At 35.0% G+C, this 15,710-nt stretch overlaps 1 protein-coding gene across 5 annotated transcripts in view; it reads left to right on the forward strand.

The window, feature by feature from the left end:
- The window catches only part of C1HXORF59 (chromosome 1 open reading frame, human CXORF59), a 261,807-nt gene that overhangs the window by 26,778 nt on the left and 219,319 nt on the right, over positions 1-15,710 (forward strand). For all 5 annotated transcript variants that reach the window (XM_416785.8, XM_040655288.2, XM_040655289.2 and 2 more), the window contains exons 14-21: positions 132-348; positions 996-1,240; positions 2,181-2,311; positions 3,377-3,499; positions 4,233-4,364; positions 5,309-5,386; positions 5,937-6,081; positions 7,392-7,486. In XM_416785.8, the coding sequence (XP_416785.5) occupies positions 132-348; positions 996-1,240; positions 2,181-2,311; positions 3,377-3,499; positions 4,233-4,364; positions 5,309-5,386; positions 5,937-6,081; positions 7,392-7,486 (1,166 nt within the window). The remainder of the gene's footprint in view (positions 1-131; positions 349-995; positions 1,241-2,180; positions 2,312-3,376; positions 3,500-4,232; positions 4,365-5,308; positions 5,387-5,936; positions 6,082-7,391; positions 7,487-15,710) is intronic.

The raw sequence follows: 15,710 nt of genomic DNA on the forward strand, positions 1-15,710 counted from the left end.
GAGGTGTAATTTGGTTTTAAGTGTGAATTTGTTCTGCTACTAATTCTGTAATCTGGAAGACTAAATTGTTTTGATGAGAATGTTTTAGTAGTAAATTTAACATTGAGGATCTTATTTCTAATATATTACAGGTCCTTCTACTATGAACTTCGGTGATGTTTGTGTGCACTCTACAACTGTCAGAAAACTGCATATCATCAATAACTTGTTGGTTCATATATGGATACAAACCGAGGTTGAAATTGATGAATTGGAGCTGACAGGTCCATTGTGTCAGGTGGTGCCTCCTCTTACAAAGACTTATATTCCAGTAGAATTTGAGGCAAAAACTTGTGGAATGTTTAAAAAGTAAGGCTTCTTATATTTGTCCTGATTCACGTCTTAAGTCTGTATAAGTAGAGAGAGGAAAAAAAAAAAAAAAAACAAAAACAAAACAGTGGCTAGTTTAAACTTGGTGTATTTATGATAAAATTGTGAATGTACACTTGTGGTAATATCAATAACTTATGCAGATTTATGTTGAAAAATTTTGCAAGCACGTATAGCCTTAGTGCCACAGATGTATCAGGGAAAGACAGGAGTTTGCTATTTTAGTTTATTTGTTATGAGAAACTTTGTGAAAATACTGTGTTCCTTCTATCACAGTCTTAACTCTTTGCATCTGTGCTCATATCATGCACTTCTTTCTGGCTAAATATATAGACAAGCCATTTACTAGATTTCTAGTGTCAAGATGGAACTCTCAGATTACTAGTACTGTTGCAAAAGAGCAGTATGAAGTTGGTAATTCTTTGGGATTATCTTCACCAGTCAGATGGTTTAAGTTACACACAAATCAATTACAGGTAACTTTTTCTTATCAGTTTTAACTGTGTTCATGCTGATTTGCTTCATAATTGTCTTCCTAATGATTACACCTCATATGAATTTTACTTTGACTGTAACATAATAAATACAGAAAAAGTATTCAGACATGTATTTTTTTTATGCTACAGGTCTTTCACTTACACAATAAACAACAAACACCCTGGGCATGTGCTGGTTATTGCAAATGTAGTTCCTGTTGAACTCCATTTGTCTGCAAGAGAATTGATTTTAAGCCCTATTCCTGGCTACCTGGCAGAGACAGAATTTAGAACAACAGTCACAGTATACAATCCAGGAAACCGTTCTGCTGAGTTTACTTGGAAACCTGTAACTACACAAAAAGGAACTTCATTTTCTATACAGCCGACCAAAGGTATACTATACAATTACAATGTACGTCTTAAGTGTCAATCTTAAATAATACAAACATCCATCTGATGCTATGAACTCTGTTTTTATATTTGAGTCAACATCAGTATTGCCAGGTAGTATCAGGTTGGAGTGTTGTTACCAGAGCAGTTTTCCATATATAAACCCACAAACAGGTCTTATGTAACCATTTTTCTGAGCTCAATTTGTTGATATCTAAAAACTGATGCAGTGGCTAATGGCATCACACTGCTCATCAGGATATGAGACTTTCCAAAAGTGCTGTGTAAAAAAAAAAAAAAAAAAAAAAAAACCCAACCAACCAAACTGCTAGAAGTTAATGTGGAGGGTGTGAGTGACACAAGTATAATTCAGCCTAGGACTACTTTCCACTAGCAGTATAGATCAATGGTTATTAAAAATGCGAGATGTCTTTTTTTTCTTTTGAAAAGTATTGTTCTGTAGGAATCGGTTGGAGCTTTGTTATTAAAAAAAACTTAACTGCTGAGTTGGCATTATTCAGTTAAAAAAAAAAAAAAGATTTGGCTGTATAAGGAGCTTGGTGTGCTCTGATTCTTGAGAGGCAAGCTATTTTGCGTTTGGAGTCAAAGCAAGAAAAAGCATATGCTTCTTCCCAGGGGTGGTATTCTACAAGGGACTGTCCTTTTAGTTGAGTAATTTCTGGCCAAAAATATACCGATGAAATTTGAATGTGATTTACTCTGAGGATTCTAATAAAGTGAGATATTACAGTTGTCTTGAGAATTCAGGGGCTAATCTTATTTAATTCATTGTACTGTTTAGCATCCTTGGAATGTTGGTTTTGTCTTCAGTGATAGAAGACTGCTAATTTTAATGTGCTTGTGTTATTTGTAATTACATAATATAATTTGATAATTGTAAATGTGTATGATGTAGTGTGTAAATTCTTCATGTTTATTTAGGCTTTGTGGAACCCTATAGTGACATAGAGTGTGAAGTTGTTTGGCATCCAGGATTCAGCTCTGCAGAAGCAGAAGAATTCAATTTGTGTGTGCGTAAGGGAAACACAACTAGCTTGAAATGTTTTGCAAAGGTAACACTTCATACAGTGGGCTTAGAGAAGCATATTTCTTTAATAGTAACTTCTTACATATAACTCCATGGCTGTATATTCAAAAATACTTCAATTTTGTATAGCTTCTATTTGACACATTTACAAAAAGAATATTGCTCTAAAGAATTGATGGCAAGATAAAGACGCTTTGTCTTTTTCTTGTCTGTGATGGTGTATTTCCTTTGGCATCACAACTGAGTGGTCCTTCTACCTTATGCTGTAATAGTTCTTGATTTGTTTATACAAATAAATGAAGATTGAGAGGTGGTAGAACAGTTCTTTATGTGTATGTTGCAGGGATACAAATGAAGGAGAAAGAAAATAAAAATTTTTTTCAGAGTATGAAAAGCTTCAGGGTAGCAATTGTTGATTGACTGATAAGTAATTTTGTCAATCGCAAACTATTTTAAGGTGGAGTAGAATAAACTTACAGAAGGAATCATATGAGAAAACAGATGTTCTGGAAAAGAAATTCAGCTTAGTTGAATCATTTGATATGTAATGTTGCGTGTGTCAGGAAGTAGGAGTTATACTGTTTTTATTTATTATAATTGTACTGACTGTTTGCTCTATAGTATTTCCATTTTGAGTGCCAAGGAAATTTTTCCTTTTGATTGCTCTGCTTTATCTTTTTTTTTGAGAAGCTTCATATGGCTATTTTCAAGGCTTCAAAAGAATATCTAAAACGTGGCTGTGTATAAGTTAGAATATTCATAGCTTTACTGCATTAAAATCTCTGAAGTATATTGTTTTGCTCACACATTTAGGACTAAAAAATCAGGGAGCTTGTAATTTTAAATTTAATATTTTTTACTTAACTTTGAATAAGATCAAGGTTTACATCTGATCACTTTGAATCTAGATGAGATGTACATGATCTATTGAATCTATCACATATTTAACCTTTTCTGTTTGACTAGTTATAATTTATACACTTCCACAGATATGTCAGCTTATTAATTATTGAAAACAAAATTGGGCTGATTATATTTTTTTAATGTTATTTAGCTTGCTTATCTTCTCCTTTTCTTATGATTTTGGTAGTTTGGTCCTACAAAAGTCCAATTTATGGAACAAACGGTATCCTTCAGTCATTGTTCTTTGGCTTTACCTACTTGTAAGACTGCCGTTCTTCAAAATGTGGGATACAATCATGCCTACTTCCACGTAAGCTAAAAGTATTTTTAGCACATTTAATTACTTGATGTGAGGAGGAGGAGGGAGTTCATTTTATCAGATTGTTACAGTTTTTCATTCTCAGTTATTGAATATGAAATGACCTCTTTTCTTGTCTAATTTTTTTGAAGAAAAAAGCTCTCAGTGAAGAATTCTGTCCCTCTGCTTGTCTATCTTTCTATCCATTATACCAAACCTGACAAGCTATTAATGACCTAGGAGATTCTAGAAGCTTCATGAAAACCAGCAGTGAAGGAAGAATCCCATACTCATGTACCTAATGAGTAGGCACTTTGTATGTGAGAATGAATGGGTAGTATGTATGTATTGGCCCCAGCAAATGTGATTACTAGACTAACAGCTGAGAGGAAGGTAGACTGTATTATGGTTTAGATAAGAGGTGAATGAAATACTGGGCAGGTAAAGATTTACTACATGAATTAGTAGGAAATCTAACCACATCAGTTCTTCCGATCACGGAATAATTTGCTATGCTTATATCGTGACTGATGTTGTTTTCAGGAAAATCCTCAGAACTGTTGCTCATACTTTATTTTGGTACTATTTGATTAATTTATTTTGCTTTGCACTGATTGAATTTATTTGTTTACTGGATATTATTCTTACAAGGTATATTCTTCATATAAAAGCTTCATGATAGCTATTGTTTTTAGCAGTGTTTTTTTTTTTCAGTACTACTACTATTTCATGTTTGTGTTTGAAGGTTCTTGATTCAAATCCACTGCCTGGAATGGTGATCACACCTTCTGAAGGGGTGGTACCTGTGGGAGGCTGTGCTGATCTCAAAATCAGCTTCACTCCGGATGCAAAAATGCGCTTTGATACAAGAGTGGAGGTATTCAAATCTGTATGCTTGTGTGTTGAGATGTATGTACATTTGATTATCTTCTGAAGTTTTCCTCCAGTGTTCGAGTCCTGGGGGGGGGGGGGGAGGGGGAACAGGACTTCTCACAGTTGTTGATGGCTAGTAAACTGTTCAGAGCAGTATTGAGACCAATAACAGAAGCATCTAAACAGCCTCTCACTTGAGCTGATTCATGTCATACTTCTAGCAAGCTGTTGAAACTACCATTTCATTGTTTTCATAGGATCAAATAAACATTTGCACAGTTTCAGTGTTTTATGGAGTTGCAGGACTGAAATATTCTTCATTTTTTGACTACTTTTTGTTAAAATTACAAAATGAAGTCAACTCAGAAATGAAAAACTAGTAAACTTGATCTGGTAATAGCAGTGCAATAAACATCTAATCCTAGTTTTGTCTGCTTTCTGAACTTGTCTGTAGTCAGATAAGTTGGGGGTCTGGGGGGGAAGGATTCTACTGTTGGGGTTGATCTTTGTTACCTTTTTTGACCCTAATCATGGATTCTCCATCTTCTGTGGCTGCCTACATTATGCTCATTGAACCTAGTAATCATTTTATAATTCCACTTCTAACAAACATTGCCCTAGACAATAACATCTGTTTTGCATCAGCAATTCCCTCGAGGATTCTATGATTTTGCCTACAGATGTGCATGCTAGTCCTCGTGTTTGCTGACTAGAACTAACCGATCCATTCAGCTTTAACCTGTTAGAGGATACTGCTCATTCTAGTGATAAAACTTCCTGCCATGTTTGCTTTTTCTGCAGAAGACTAGCCTTTTTGGAACTTCATTGATGGCAACGGCTATCCAGATGTTTTTTGTTTTTGTTTTTAGTTTTTCATATAGTTGTGACTGATTTGATGAGATGTTAAAATGACCTTGTCAACAATCACACTGTTCTCCGTTAACTTAGGTAGCAATTCGAAACTCGGGAGTACTAACGCTTAAGATAAGTGGATTTGTAGATACCCCTGAAATAACGATTGATGTGGTAAGTATGAAGACATTCTAGCAATTGGTAAGACTGGTACTGTTTTGCATTACCTTGATGTCAAAGTGTTTCATCTCTATTTTGTATTTTCTGTTTTATTTCCTATGGCAACTTCCTGAGAAAATTATCAAATGAAGGAAAGCAATGTGGGAAGAGAAATTTAAAAACTAAATGTGCATGTGAAAGTTACACTAAGAGATAGCTTTAACCTTTGAGCTTGAACACTTGGGAAAAATAACTGCGTTAAAATAGAGAGCGTTTCTTTAAGTTAGTTACTAAGAAAAATGTAGGATAGAGATAAGTGGATCCACTGATCTATGTATTGAAAGAAGAAAACCTCCTGATGGTGCAACTGGACTTCTATATTGAGTTCTTAAATGTTGTGTTTGCTATCTTGGAAAGAATGTCAAGATAAGGGTTAGGCAAGACAACTGATCAACTGAGATCCCTGCCTAATAGTGAATCTTTGAAAAAATATTTTTCAAATTCTTTTCAACTACAGACTTGACTTTACAACACTTTGACCACTTCTTTTTCTTTAAACTTACAGGAACTATTTGATTTTGGTGGTGTTTATGTTGGTTCTACAAAATCAATTCCATTTTTACTGCAGAACAAAGGACAGGCATGTACCAAAGTGGTGTTTGATTTTTTGAAGTGTAAGGATTTTAAACTTGATGTTCATGACCAGACAGGTATTGGCTTTTGCTGTATCAATTTTCACTGAATAAAAAAAATGGGATAATACTAAGAGCAAATCTGTGAGAGTATTTCTGGTATATAAATGTTATAATTTACAGAAAACCTAAGGCAATCATTTCATATTAAACATTAGTTTAATGTAAAAAATGACACTTGCTAAAAATAAGCATTTGGAAAATAGTTTCCTGTAGATTATTATTATTATTATTATTTTCCTATGGTTGCAAAGACATTTTTAAATGTCTGAATACCCTCACACCAGTTAAAATTAAATTAAAAAGAAAACAAAAACCAGAATGTCAACTATACTTATTTCCTATCCTTAGACTTTACCCACTGTTTTGATAATGTTTACTTTTAAGTTCATTCATCATCATTATAGTGCTCTGGACTTCTTTTATAATGGTGCAAGGTGTCTGTGAGTTAATCACAGAATCTCTCTTTTATATAATGCCCAGATCAGAATGGCATTGGGGCAATATCAAGAATTTGGCTGCTATTCTTTGTCTTGATATGACTACAGTCTCTTATTCTTTATTTGTTGTTGCTTATCCCTTTTCTAATTCAGTCCTGGTATTGTCTGTGCTGTACTCAAACATAAGAGATTTTTCAGCTGTGTTCATTCAGCCCTGCAAGCTCAGCAAATTGAAACATTTTCTTGTACAAGCCAGTATTTTAACTTCTATTTATATCCTCGTGTAGAACTAAATGTGGATGAGCACAAAAAATAATCTGAGAACAAAGGGATCTCCTTGCCACACAGTAGATTTCAAAGGGAAAGTGAAGGCCCTTAGTCAGCCATCTTAACTTAAAGGTCTGTAAGACTGTCTGTGACAGATAACTAGCTGGCCTGGGAATTGATTCATTATACGATTTCTAGATCAGACTTTTTGCTTGAAACGAGTAAAGTGACATCCAGTGAGATCCTATGTTGTTTAAGTGGCTTTGTCACAGAGCAGATATTGACCTCAGAGGAGGTTTACTTCATGCTACTGTTAGTGTTTTAAAATTGGACCCAAAAGCCTAAAGAACTAAGGGAGCCTTACTGGTAAACTTGTAAAGGCCTAAGAGTCATTTAGGGGAAAAAACTTTAGCTGAGTGTTTTATTACGTTAATGAAAGTTACTGCTGATTATCACAAAATTACCTCCAGAATGCTTATGAAATATTATGTTCGTTCATATCTTGATAAATATTTGCTGTGTATATATCTGTTGGACATCACTTAGAATTACTGCAATTATTACAAGATGGATATTTAGTACAAAGGCATCTGTAATGTGGTTCTAACTCTTGTTTGATAGAGGTTGACAGCTGCTCTTCAAAGCCGCATTTGTATTCAGTTAACTTAGAGGGGAAGTCATCTCTGCAGTGCTCACTGACCTTCACACCAAAAGAGGTAGGCTTTGATATTATGAACCTCAACAAACCTGTTGCATAGCTGAATTTTTTACCTTAAAAATAAATGAATTTTAGAATTATCTTGGATGGGTCAACAGTATTTCTTTCTCATTTGTCTGCCTGCTCTCCCTCCTCTCAGCCAAGCATTTTATTCTTCAAATAAAAGTTAATTTGTGTTCATTCAAATGCATCAGTCAAATAACATTTTCATATTACAATCTGCGTCTGACACTTTTTTCTACTCTTACCATTGGCAGCTTAGATTTCTTGTGCACCAGTAAATCATTATGAAATAACTAGAAGTGTAAATTTATAGTGCATTTGCTTCTCTGAGATGATATCTCTTAACAGAGGATGAGTAAACAGATTCATAAAAAATGAGCTATTTGAAACCGAATTCATTTCCTGCAATAGCATAGCAAGCCATGAGGTTAGGTGAGAAGCCGTAGATGTTCTGTCTTTTAACCATCTTGACATTGCAGCATTCTCATAAGTGTACACTGGATGCAGTGCTAGGAAGGTATGTAATTGTTTGCAAAATTGTGCACAGAATACCAGCAGTGACCTACTATCAAACTGAATAGAAGCTCAGTAATGAAAATGTTGATGTTTTTATTTAGGTAAGAAACATCAATAATAGAAATGGAAGATGGAGAATGAGGCATTAGGTATTGCCATTGGAGTAATATCTGTATGGTATCAAAATGTATCAAAAAAATCATAGGATGGTATGGGTTGGAAGGGACCTCAAAGATCATCCAGTTCCACCCCAACTTCCGTAGTCAGGGTAGCCACCTAGTAAAACAGGCACCAGATCAGGTTGCCCAGGGTCCCATTCAACCTGACCTTGAAATCTGTAATGTCACTGTGAGGGAGTCGGACATATAAATCAGAGTAAGCCATATAAATAGAAATAATGCAAGTATAGCAGGTAAAAAAATTGTTCAGTGCCAATAATAATTAAAAAGCTTTCTGTTTGGGTTGCTGTGCTTAGAGAAAATGGATCAATAAAAGCAAAGAAATGATTAGAAGTGCAGAAAGTACAAAAGAAAGTTAAACAGAATATTGTTAACATATGGTAGTATCAACTGTAGTAGATAGGAATGAATGAGTATAAATTATGACAGGTGGATTAGATTTGAAGTAAAAACTCTCTATAGCAAAAGGGTCAAATTTTGAGATAAATTATCTTGGAATCTCCATTATTGAAGACTCCTAAGAAGGGTTTGACAAGCCTGGGAATGCTAGGCTCTTGTTTTTGGCCAGAGAATGGAATAAGTTATCTCTGTTTAGTGCATACAATTTCAATTTATCTTGTTTGTTTACCCAATAGTTGTTGGAGTGAGCTATCAAAGCTTAATAAATATTCTCTCTATGTGAAATTCAAAACAGTAGAATAATACACAGAAGTATAGACTTTTGGTTTATCAACAAATTGGAATATGGAAAGGCTATCTGCTTATCTCTGTTATGGAGGTGCGTATAGATATCATTATCATTGCATTTTTGTTCCCACTTTCCTCTTCTGTCTTAAAAAATGGCTTTTATCTCAGCCATACTGTTGTCCTGCCAGAAGCTCTACCTTTCTTCCTCAGTGCACCAAGTCCTCCAGGAATGCTGCTCCTTCCCTCCCCTCTGAGAACCCAAAATGCCCCGAAAAAGGCAGTCCATAGAACCAGAGCATTAACTCTTCTAACTCTCACTGTTTTACATGATGTTATGTGGACTACCAACAACAAAAATCACAGAACCGCAATAGCATCAAGTAAATCATAGGTATAACACCAAACAGAGAAAGTAAATGGTTGCTAAAATTGGAATGTCCTTCTCTAAGAACTTTCCAAATCTGAGTTTTCCTTTTTTTTTTTAAAAAAAATCATTTGATGACATTGACATGCTCATCGTCTTTGCAGAGGTTTCCTCTGTTTGTGGATTAGATGAGAACGAAGTAATGACTGTACAAATATTACTTTAATTTTGCTGAGATTGGTTGATATTCTTTTTTTGTTTGATTCAGTATCTACATAGAAAATTCGGAAGTCAGAAATTCAATAAAAGTAGAATGCTCAAACAAACTGATTTAAAAACTATAAATAGGATCTGAAACATTAATTTGGAATCACACAATACTATTTCAGAAATAATACAAGGATATGTACAATGTGTAAGACTTAAATACAACACTAGGTTAACTTCCAAGGCCTCTGTTTAAATTTATCCTAGAATCACAGAATAGTTTGGGCTGGAAGGGACCTCAAAGCCCACCCACCCCAACCCCTGCCTTGGGCAGGGCTGCCCCCACCAGCTCAGGCTGCCCAGGGCCCCATCCAACCTGGCCTTGAGCGCCTCCAGGGATGGGGCACCACAGCTTCTCTGGGCAGCTGTGCCAGCGCCTCATTGCCCACTTGGGAAAGAATTTCTACCTAACAGCTAATCTAAATTTCCCCACTTTCAGATTAAAGCCATCCCCCTTTGTTCTATCGTTATCAGGCCATGTAAAAAGTTGGTCTCCCTCTTGCCTATAAGTTCCTTTTTAAGTACTGGAAGGCCTCAATGAGGTCTCCCTGGAGACTTCTCCAAACTAAACAAGCCCAGCTCCTGTAACCTTTCTATATGGGAGTGGTGCTCCATACCTTTGATCATCTCCCCTTTCATCTTGGTAGATAAAAGTGCGTAACTATGTGTAAGATCTAAAACACAGCCATATTGATATGAGCTGTAGCCTGAAATTTGGTGGCTGTTTCTCCTTATTGCATAGGATTTATCTAGTAATAGTTCTGCTGTACAAACTGTTTCTTTATTCTCCACTGTACTGGAAAGTAGTGCAGCAGAAAAGCAATTATGTCCTTCCAGGCTAGTGAAGTACCAACTCTTCAAAATCCTAAATGAACCTTATCGCCCCAAACTATCAAAATCAGGATTTTGTGTAACTTTCAGTACTTAATTTCCTATTGCTATAATTGATCTCTTTTGCTATTTTCTTTCTTAGTTTTAATCCATGCTAGCTAGAATGGATTAAAATGTTTTTTTTTCCTTACCTTGCTTTAAATTTAAGTGATTAAACATATAGAGTATTTACTATTTCAAAAGTCTTCTGAAATAGTGAAATTTTACTTGTCATCTGAGCATCTCCAACTGTCATTTATGAATATTGGCATGGTAATCTAACTGAAAGCAAGGTTATACTAGTTGCAGCCTGCTTTAATTATAATATAAATTTTACGTGGGAAGAAAAAGTGTTTTTCCACCCTTGAGCGTGTGTGTGTGTGTGTATATTTTTTGAACAGGTTAGCTTTATTTGGCAATAAAGGGATAAAGGATTTCAAAAAAGCCACTTTTGTGGAGGGCCTTATGCCTCGTAACCAATTACTGTGTACTGTTTTCACAGTCTTTTTTATTTCAGTTTCCCCTTCTCTCCATGTGCACATATTCTTTCTATCCATTTCCCTTCACCCCGTGCTGGTTAAGTTAAGTGTGCAGCCAGTGATTCCATTCTGCTTCAAAGTGTTGCTTGTTTGGCACGGGGCAGCTTACATGTTATGAGGCGGGAAATGCCCAAATACACGTACAACTTAAAACCCACTAGTTGTCACACATTAACATCATTGAACACCTCTGATAACTGGAAGGAATAGCACTGATTACTGTAAAAGAAAACATGGGTAACTGAATGTGTTACCCAGTGTGGCATGACTAAAGGAAGCATTTGGAAGTGTATGAACCACTAGGATGCTGTAGCTTTTCTTTAATCTAGTTTCTGCAAACTAGCATAGTAATAAAAACACCAGCATAGTTTTGTTAAGAAAGTAGTCCAGGTTCCAGCATCTTACTGTCATCAGAAACTCTCACTTCTTGTTGATTTGATGTAACATTTCCCATTGGATCTGGGTTGTCATTAACATTCTACTCTGTCTAGATTTCCTCCTTCTCTCATCAGATTTCTTCCTTTCCTGACTGTCCAATGTTGAAAAAGCTCTAATCTCTCTGTCGATCACTCTTCAAGTTTCACAGTTGCTAGTGCTATTTCCTGCCTCTCTACTTGAACAGCTGTTTCTTTGCTCACATCACCATTTTCTGGACATCTATTTTTTTGATTGAACCTATCTCTCAGCTGCTGCAAACCTGAATTCCACTGAGATAAATTCTTTTCTGTCTGCAGTCTGGTTCTACTAAAACTTCCTTCTGCAGTTGTAGTCATAATTGCTGACAATACTACCCTCTAAACCAAAAGAAACCAAATTTCACCCATACTCAGCAAGCTAGATTCTGCTACCTATCTAGGTGACACTGAGGAGCCCTTTGTTTCTCTCTTTGTACAAGAGAAGTAGGCAGCGTGTGAGCACGGTGAATATTTGCTCAGTGATGATTTTTGTTGTTTGTTGTCACTGTGCTTTATGAGGCTGGATGGTACACCTGCTAGCAGCAGTGTCATGCAAGTTCTAGTAAGGTAAAAAGGAAAAACAAGGTGCAGGAGTGTGCTTCTTTTTTTTTAAAAAAAAAACTGCTGGAAAATAGCAAATTCCAGCATCTTGGAAAAAAGACAAGTTACACAGCTGTGCAATAATGAGGCCCATGAGAGCTTTGATTGAGACAAATGGAGAAAGTCACACCTGTCAGAGCTTATTGCTTAGGCTTTATCCAGGAAAGTGGCAGGTGGTATTTTATTTATTTATTATTTGACATTGATAATAATGGAATTGTTTATTTTTAGTGAACAGAATTCATGAATAAGAAACTAATTCTATGGAAAACCAGTTATGAAACTGCAAAATACTAAGAGTATTGTTGATGTATCACCTCTGTATACTACTCTGTAGTTTAATTTTAACACTTTAAGTAGTCGATTTGAACACTTGTTGCATTATTCATTATGCTGCTTATAAGTAGTAGCCAGGAAGTTTAGATTGTATTAAAGTGTGTGTATATTTCAAGAAAAGGCTACTGTTAAGTCTTAAAAGTTGAGTATATATTTTGTATTCAGCTACAGTACATAAACACTTCGTTCTTCAGTACCATTTTATTGTATTGTTAGGTTTAAATTTTAATTAGAGTGGTTTTTTTAATGTATGTTACAATTCTGGGATTGCTGCCGAAATCTATTTTGCTAGTGCTGTAAATAAGTTTTAAAATGATTCCCACACACACAAAAACCTGGTGATTTTGAATGCTTCAAGATATTTGTACAGTGTGCTAATTATGTGATAAATACAACAATATCTTCCTTCACAGATGTGTTAATTTTAAGTCTTAGTTTACTGATTGACTGTTGTACTGTAAAAGCAGGTTTTGTAATTTTAGGGCGATAGTGTATTCTTCGTCCTAAATAAAGTATTTGATTCCTGGATTTGACAGCAAAATTCTTGCTCAACCTTGTTCCCCTCTCAATCTGATAATTCTGCTTAATTTTTGTCTAACTCATTCATTTTAAGTGCCTTTATATTCTCATGGGTTCTGGGATAACACTTTCACCTTTTGTTTATTTCAGTGTGCTGAGACCAGAAAGCACTCAGCAATGTTCACTTTCCAGTGTTTGGCTTAGAGCTGTCACCTACTTTGTGACCAAACTGTGGCATTTTGAAAAACTCAAATGAATTTGGGTAGTAGAGCTTTCTTGATCAAAAAAGTTTTCTTAAAATTCTACATTTCCTTAGCAATTTTTAAGAAAAAAGATGTTTTTCTTTTTTCTTGTAAATGACTTCTAAATGAAATATTGCAGAAATATGTTTTATTTAAAGAATTGTTATTTTCTTATGGCTTCCTACACAAGAGTATCTTTTGGAGGTGAACACATAACAAAAAACTGCTTTGTTGCACACGATCTTTTTAAAACTTCTTTTGAAGTATTTTAATTGCTAAGATTCCCACTTTGCAGATCAGGTCTCCTTTCCAATTAACGTGCATTTAAATTACGAATTTTGATTAAATTAAAAACTTGATTAAATCAGGGTGGGGAAAATATTTCATATTATGTTAATGACCCTGAGTGTTTGTGAAACAACTCATGCTAGGCTGCTTGCTTCTCATCCTTTCCTCCTTCTATCCTCTGGTTTATGAAATTAAACGTAGGCTTCAGAAAAATATATCAACAGAAAAATAACCATGAAGTATTCATGGGCTGTTTAAAATGTAAGTCCAGTAATAATTTAAGAGTTTTTGTTTTTTTTAAATGTTTTGTGCATTATACAACATGATAGAGAATCTTCCAATTTGAAGTATTAGAGATTGAAAGAATATTGTAAAATAGGTCTGTTTTGAGTACATTTAAAAAGAAAAATGATGATTATGAAGTACTATTGTACTTCAGGGCAAATGTAGGTTTTCAGTGAATGTGAGGATGTACATGTAGTGAATCAAGCTGTTGCTTTTGTTTGCCAGTACAAAGCAAGTAAAACCCTTGCTTCACAATAGAAGGAAAACAGATTGGCCTGATATTGGGAATGAAGAGCAAATTTTGAAAAGCTGCTTTGGAAGAAGGTTAGAGAGATTCCACCTCTTATTGGCCAACCTAAATGCACAAAACAGTAGTGCTACAGACACTGCTCTTTTGCATAATCAATTAAGTCATAATACATTTTAAGCATTTTAATCTTACCAAGCTTTCTAGGCTTGAAAAATTGTATCATTATATTTGTATGCCTTTCATACATGGTAAGAATGGAAAGGATTTTCCAGATCAACTGTTTATACTGCATTGCTTGGCAGCAGTACTCTGAGTATTAGAATTGCCCACGTAGGATGTACATGATGTCTATAATCTCTAAACCTGAGATGCGTGCTGAGATATGCAGTCATCTGTTTCTTTATGGTGAGCCATACTGCTTGGGAGCTATTGGTACATGCAACAGATTACATTTTACACTTTAGAAAATGCATGCTAGGTACATATGAACAATACAGAAAAATTGTATAGCTTGAGGAGCATGATAGAAGCTTCTGATGGGGTTTGGTCTGTAATTGTTAAACAAGATGCTTGACCTAGAGAGTCCTTGAAAATTTCCCTCTCTCTCATTGGCTCACTTTGAAGTTGTTTCTTAAATGTGCATTTTAATAGCTATGTTACTAAATAACCAGGTATTCAGCTTTAACTTATCAAACTTCACATATGTTTTCAGAAAACAATTTAAATGATTTTTGATGGATTTCAAAGTCTTGACATGTAATGCTTTTTAGTTTCAACTGTGAGAAAAGATAGTTGTTTGTCTAAAGCTGTAAAGAGCCACTGTTGTTAAGGACAACGCATTTCAAACATACTTTGAAGTGAATGGAGCTTCTACCTCCATGAGGAAAATATCCTTTTTAGGTTGTTTTTTTCCCATTATTTGCATATTACATTGATATAATGTGGAGTATATTATGTGGGTGGCTTTTGTGATATTAAATACAGAAGTGTGTTTAAATCATACCAGGAGATTTTTTACTCAGTCTTTGATAATGATACAATTCAATATTAGTTACTAAAAATTTTAAATGTCATTTACCATCTTAATTTTGCAAAGTGCAATTCTGTGTTATAAAATCTAATCGTAAAATCTTTCAGATCTGAATTATCAATGATAACATGAATGCTGTGATCTTGCTAGAAAAAAATTTCCACTTGCTGCACATTGTCATCTTACTAAACACAATGTTCCATAATGTTCAGCACGTCTTGCTCACCAGGAGCTTGTAGTTCTGTCTTACAAGTGCTACTGGAACTCTAAACATTACAGATGCTGCGTTCTTGATTCTCATTATCTAAGTTCTGTGTTGAATCTGTTGCAGAAGAATATTTGCCTCATTTTCTGTGGTAGGAATATTTTTTCCTTTCCTGTCACTTATATATTTTGCTCACTACCATATATACAAAAGTAAAGCATGATGCACTATTCCCTGTGGTAGTCGGAAGCTTTTAAATGATTTATATCTCCTTTATATACCTGGCTTTGCTGCATATTTTAAGCAGCACACAGATTTTATAGGCCAGAATCCTTTTTGAAGATTGCAGTGTCCTTCAAGGTGAAAACATCTGTAGAATTTGAAGTACCCCAACAGTGGCTTTATGGTAGAAGGTTTGGTTTTTCTTATGTTGCCTTTTTTATGGTTATCTTTTTTTTTTCTTTGTCTTGAGAGCATACTGTAAAGTTTGTCCTTGGAAAGACTGCATGAAAGACAAGAAATGCCTTGTTGGAAAGTGCACTGTGAAATAAATTAGACCTCTCAAGTGCATAAGCTGTATGGATGTG

Source organism: Gallus gallus, chromosome 1, assembly GCF_016699485.2.
Source record: "Gallus gallus isolate bGalGal1 chromosome 1, bGalGal1.mat.broiler.GRCg7b, whole genome shotgun sequence".
In the NCBI taxonomy this organism is placed as follows: domain Eukaryota; kingdom Metazoa; phylum Chordata; class Aves; order Galliformes; family Phasianidae; genus Gallus; species Gallus gallus.